This window comes from Taeniopygia guttata, chromosome 10, assembly GCF_048771995.1.
Source record: "Taeniopygia guttata chromosome 10, bTaeGut7.mat, whole genome shotgun sequence".
In the NCBI taxonomy this organism is placed as follows: Eukaryota; Metazoa; Chordata; class Aves; order Passeriformes; family Estrildidae; genus Taeniopygia; species Taeniopygia guttata.
This window is the reverse complement of record NC_133035.1, coordinates 12,891,433-12,897,645: the sequence shown is the minus strand read 5'-3', so window position 1 is coordinate 12,897,645 and position 6,213 is coordinate 12,891,433. Positions and strand designations below refer to the sequence as shown.

At 44.1% G+C, this 6,213-nt stretch overlaps 1 protein-coding gene across 1 annotated transcript in view; it reads right to left on the bottom strand.

The window, feature by feature from the left end:
* Positions 1–1,538: 1,538 nt before the first annotated feature.
* Positions 1,539–6,213, bottom strand: part of MTHFS (methenyltetrahydrofolate synthetase) — a 116,118-nt gene continuing 111,443 nt past the window's right edge. Inside the window, exon 3 of the mRNA XM_072933746.1 lies at positions 1,539–2,750. Within this exon, the coding sequence (XP_072789847.1) occupies positions 2,575–2,750 (176 nt within the window). The 3' untranslated portion in view covers positions 1,539–2,574. The remainder of the gene's footprint in view (positions 2,751–6,213) is intronic.

The window sequence follows — 6,213 nt, the reverse complement described above, 5'->3', positions numbered from 1 at the left end:
CCTATTGAAAAGAAAGGTCATTTGTGCTGGTGTGCATTTTGGGAAAAGTCAAGCACCTAGGGAAGTAATTGTGGAGATGAGGTGATTTTTTTAAATTTCATTTTTTCCTTGCTATCTTTTCAGGAAAGAGCACTATCTCGTAAAACGCTGTTCTGCTAAGGGTTCTCCAGCAACCTTGGCTACTTTGGATGTCTTCTGAGACACTGGATAACTTGATATCTTGCAGGCTGTTATCTGAATCTACAAAGTTCACTTAGACATGGGAACAGAATCTTCAAACAAGGAAGAAGTGGGTGTCAGCAGCCAATCTCCTCCCATGAGTAAGTTCCCTATGGTTTTATATATGCTCTTCAACACAGTATAAACTATGTGCAGGAGGGCCACGAAGCTCTTCCAGAAACAACAGTACATCCACACCTTCCCAACAGCAACAGCCTGGGATTTTCCAGGGACACCAGATCATGGCCTTGGATGAGCCCAGCACAAGAAAGCAGCTGTGCTTGGACTGTGCATGGCACCACAGGGCACTGCTGGCCCTGGTGGGGCATCAGTGCATGGTGGGGAGATGTGCAAAGCACTTTCTGGATCAGGGAAGTTTTCTACAAGGCACAGTACAGGGTTGAGGAAATGGTGGGTGTCTGGAGATGTGGTTGCTGCTGAGGTTGGAGGCTTTTAGAAATTAAGAGCATTGTGGCAGCAATTACACATCCTCAGTCCTGCTCCTCCCTGCCCTCCTGCAACCTGGACCTGTGGAATTTGGGATATTCCTCTGAAGTAAGTTTATGGACATACAATGAAGGCTCAGATCTTGCCTTTTCTCAAAGTTAACCAGATTTCCTCAGTAAAAAGAGGGATTTTTCTACCAGACATTGATGCTTTGGCCTCAGCTAAAGAAAAAATTCTGGGGTTTGTGATTTCCTTGTCCCACTGGAGAGACTGGGAGCACTAAGGGAATGTTACCTGGCCCCTCTTCTCATCACCCCCAAAACGTCATGAGACAGCCCTGGAAATGGCAGGACTGCAGAAAAAGCCCCATTTGCTTTCACGCTGGGCTTTGTGGGAGCCACATTTCCTGCCAGTCTCTGCAACCAGAGGGCTGAACACTGATTTCATTTATTAAGGATGGAAATATATGGGTGAACTCCTCGGGTAGGAACACGCAGTTCTGATTGCTGGTTCTTCAAGAAAAATGGGAAATCCTGCTATTCACAGCAGAATTGCTCTGTTTTCCCTGCTCATTTTGAGCCTGTATGCAGTGTGCTGTCTGTATGCTGTTCCCCAGCACGTGGCAGGGCTCCAGCCTGTGCCCACAACAGCAGGTGCCCCCTGGAAGAAGGGGAAAAGAGGGAATTACATACAATAAAAATGAGGGACTAGAGAAATGCTAATTATTTTGTCTGTCCCTGGAAATTATGTGGAATCTGCTCCTTTTTTGAACAGCTTTGCTGTAAACTCTGCTTTAGTGACAGACATATCACTGCATTGAAAAATCCTGATCTGCTGTCCTGCCAGACTGCCACACTTCCAACAATAACAGAGATTCATGTTGTGCAGCGTGTTTTTGCTCATGTAATGTTGGAGGGAGAGGAGAGAACCAAGGAAGCTGAGTCATTTATCTTCTTTGCTTGTCTTGGTAATGAAATATTGCTGTTGAACTTTACCCTGCTTTTCCTGTTACTAATTTTTTTTTTGCAATGGTTACCTTTTAAGAGGCTCACAAAATTGCATTAGTAAAATTTATGACTGTGTAGCAAATATGTGCATATGCATTCTGTTCGAGGCCAATATCTTGTAGCTGAAAAATTAATGTTATGGTGCAGTTTCTAAGTATGGCTAATGGCTGTTCAATAAAGCAGGGCTCATGTTTTGCTCACCTTACAGCTCTTAGTTCCTTGAAACAGTGCCGTCTTGAAGAATTTGCCAGGTAAAAGTTAAAGAAATGGTACATGCACAGCACACAAATACATATTTTTTATACATTTTTGTTTATGCATTTAAGCCTTGAAAATTTTGGCCCAGTGAGATGGTTCAGTTGGGTTTCTGCTGCTTTGCATGGCTTTTAGTTCCAGGTTTCAAAAGCAGATGTTTGTGAATGCAGTATATTAAAAATGGGCCTTTTAACCATGATTCTGCTTTGGAGAGAATGAACTGGATGTTAGTGTTGCCCTGAGGGCTACACCTCATGCTGTTTTGGAGCCAGTGAACAATAACTGTTCAGTAAATGATAAATTAATGGACATTAGTTACATTTAAACTTCCATTTTCTTACTACATAAAAAAGTCACTTTCTGCTAGAAGGATGAATCAGTGCCTGTAGCCTTTTTACCAGTTTAATGACAGTTGCTAATCTGGTATTCAAGGTTGGAGACATAACATAAGACAAATGACCGATGATGAGGGCTTGCTCATGTTGGAGAAAGGAGGTTGGGAAAAATATTTTAAGGACGCTGAGGCAGGAATTTAGATGGTATCTGACAGCACTTGTTTACTTCTTCAAAGCTTTGTCTGACAGGCAGAAGAAGGCTCGGTGCTCGTGATCTTGATCCTGATGTTTGGGATGTGGTATGTGCAAGATCACTGCTGTTGGAGGTAAAAATCTGGTCCCTTGGGATTCAGAAGCATGAAGTGTTGAGGGGCTGAGATGTACTGGAGCTCCAGGGCAGGCAAATGTCTGGCTGTGTCCATGCATGAGCCCACTGGCCCCAAAGGTGGCTCTAACCACAGCAGACAAAGTGATCCATGGCAGCAGCCTGCAAAGAGGACAAAAACACCCATTTACATTGTCATAACCTCTAGGAACAAGAGCCATTGTGGGGGGCGAGGGACAGTGACACTTATTTTTTTCTCTACTGGAAGAGCTGAGCTGCCAAAAGTAAGGCACCTGTGGGATGGAAAAAGCAGTGCAGTGGGAAAGATAATCTCAGGTGAGAGTTCTCAAGGCAGTACTGTATGTCTTCCATGTTTTGGGACTAGTTGCTTGATCCCTGTGGGCTTTCATTTTGTGCCAGTTACTCACTGTCTCTCTCTTCAGGCATTTGCCTGGAATAGAGCTTGTCCCTCGCTGTGGGGTCGTGAGATGCCCAAGAAAAGAGGGGATAAATTGGGGCTGAGAAATCTTACAATCATCACCTTGATGCTTATGATGGCATTGCCAGGATCATAAATAGTTACAGCCAGATCAGTCATCTGATTTGTAACTCTGGTGGCAATCAGCGATCCGACACCAGGGAGGTGTTTGGCTCAGTTTGTCAAAGTGTTCTTGTATTGTGAGAATGATGAATGTCCCAGGGAAAGCTTTTGGGGGAAGATAACATGAGAGAGAAAAGCAGGAGAAGCGTGATGCCCTGCTGGGAGCATGGGGAGTGTGGGGAGAGTGGGATTAGTGCTGCAGATGACAGGCAGACAGTGAGCATCTGCTCTGGGCCACCAGGATCAGAGCACAGCAGGACTGAGAAATTCTTGGACCAGTTATCAAGGATTTGGGAAACTCCAGGATACTCTCCTCATGGGGGATTTTTACTACCCAGACATCTGCTGGGTAAGAAATGCAGCTAATCACAGTGATAATGTACAACCCTAATTCACTATAATTTCTCTCCCATATGTTTAGAATTGTATTTACAGTAGGAAGTGAGGGATAGTTTTTCATGAATCAAGGTGAACTGAATTGCTGGTTCAGAGTCAGATATGTATTGTAGAAAATAATGTGTGGCAGACTTGAACAGAATACTTCTGAAAACATGGCTGTATTTCAGGTGTTTTAAGTATAAAAAAAAAAAAAAAAGTTCCTGTAATTACTACTTGCTTTTAAATGTGCCAATTGAACCACTCATTTCTCCATAACCTTTGCTGACCTTGAAGCACAAGTTGACAAGTGGAGTTGATGAAGAATTATCCTCCAGATGAAATACACCTCCTCAGATCCAATTCTGCTGATGAGGAGGTGGAAAAGGGTTAAGTAAAAAAATAAGAAAGGAGCCATGATACTGGCTGCTTAGCTCACCGGCAGCACATGAAAAGATGCTGTTTTATTGATATACTTCTGTGGCCCTTCGCCTGTTGCAGGCAATAATTTTGCCCTCTAACTCACCATGGACCCAGAAGAGCAGTGTGAGCTCAAATATATCTAATATAGAGGGGGGAAGGAGGTGGGAGTTCAGGGCTGATCCCGGTTCGTTCCCGATGAGTTCCGGAGCCTTTTCCTGCTGTTCAGCAATCCCGCTCCCTGCCTGTGCCTCTGCACCGCGGGATTATTCTGGTAAGGATGTGTAAACTGAGCTCTGGCTTCGGCCACTCCGAGCCCGAGGATTTGCATAATGGTTACTGCTTATTATTCCTCAATTACGGCCTTGGAGTATGCAAATCTGTTGATGCTGGTTGCTGTAATCCGCCTGCCCTGGCAGGTCCCAGCTAGGGAAGTTTTTGAGCCATTTATTGGCAATGAGGGTTCTCCTCGTGGGTTTCTTATTTCCAGCTGTGGGCAAAGGGGAAAACTCCTCAATCAGCTCCCTGAAATAGAGGAGAGCAAAATTCAGAAAATGGGAAGAACATTTTAAAAAAAGACCTTGAATGCTTTTTCCCTGCAATTTTCCTCGCAGGAGCTCGTGTTCAGGCTGGTGCGATGGGATGGGTCACTTGCTCTGCAGCAGGGTTTGTCCTTGCAGCAGCTGCCCCCTGTTCCTCTCTTCCCTGGCTGCTGCCCACCTGGAACTGGGGTTCAAAGCAAAAGAGCTGAGAGAACAAGCAGTAGTTTTGAAGGTTGTCTGTCCACTTGCTGTCTTTGGTGGCCTCCTGGCTCTGGAGGGGCTGGGTCAGTGTAAAGCATGAGAGCAGTTCAGCGGAGGACCTGCAGGCTTGGATGGAGAGATGGGGAACCTCAACTCACAGAACTTGAGCTCCTGTCCCAGCTTAGACAAAAGAAAGTTTGGTGAATTGCAGCGTTTTGCCGTCTGCTGAGCTGCATGTGCATGTCTAGACATGGAGCTCTTATCAAAGCATGACTTGAGAAACCTTTCCCATTTCTGCTCCCCGTATTTTTCTAGTAGTATTTTCAGTATTACTTTTTCCCCGTGCATCTTTTCAAATAAGGGGGTGAGACTTTTTAAAATTTTATTTTCAAAGAAGAGAGAGTCTGAACTGTGTTATTTTCTGGAAGAAATAGATTGTAACAGCAAAATCAATGCCTTTTCAATGACAAGGGTGAGATCCTGGAGTCATTGAAGTCCTGCTTCCCAGGTTTTTCTGAAGAGGGAGCATCTCACCTAGCAGACCCTCAGTTAAACCTCACTCAGTGCCATGAGGGTCAGCACTCCCTGAGCAGACTGTCTCCTCAGATCCAGCTTCTGGGCATCATCCTTTTCTTACATCTCCATCCCACTCTGCTCAACACCCTGTTGCTCCCAGGGCACTCACAGTGGCTCATGTTCTTCTTCCCTCAGCCATGGACCTGCCAGCTCCATCTGCAGGGGCAGCATTTGTTGAGAAAATCAGTTTTTTTGCATCTGCTTTGATGACTGTGCTGTGAGAATGTTGCTGTCACACAACTCAAAATGTCCCAGGAGTTGGGGTAGCTAGACAGATTTGAGAGAAACACTTCTGCCTGTGCATGGGAATATGTCCCATGCCATTATGTGTTAATAGATATTATTTATTTCAGAAAAAACAACAACAAAAAACTAGAACAAAACCCAGGCAAATGTAGAATAGTGATTTATGGGAAACAAGACTGTTTGGAGTATAAATACAGACAAGCAGCATATTTGTTGCTGATGGTGCTATGTTCCCTGGGAGAACAAAGCCATGTTGTAATTATTTTTCTGTGTCTTGAGCTTGCCAACATTTTGTCTCAAAGTTCTAAATTTCTAATAATTTCATTTCCTATTATAATATTTTTCTCAGATCAACAAAAATGGTTTGACACCCACTTGAAACAGGCTTCATTGTAATGTATTATTACATCCTGTTCCCAAACCAGTTTCTTCTGTTCTCAGGAGTTCCCCAGGAATTCTTTATCAGCCAGATGGGAGAAGATACCTGAAAATAAAGGTGTATGTTGTACCAGTGCCTGCTACTGAAAATATCCTGAGCATTCCTGAGTTCTGCTTTGATGCCATACTTAGCAAAAGCTTGTCATGCTCCTTTCCTGCAAGATTAGTATGAACTGAAATACTTGAAGGAAATTGTTCTTTGCATGTTTTTGACCTCTTAAGGGAA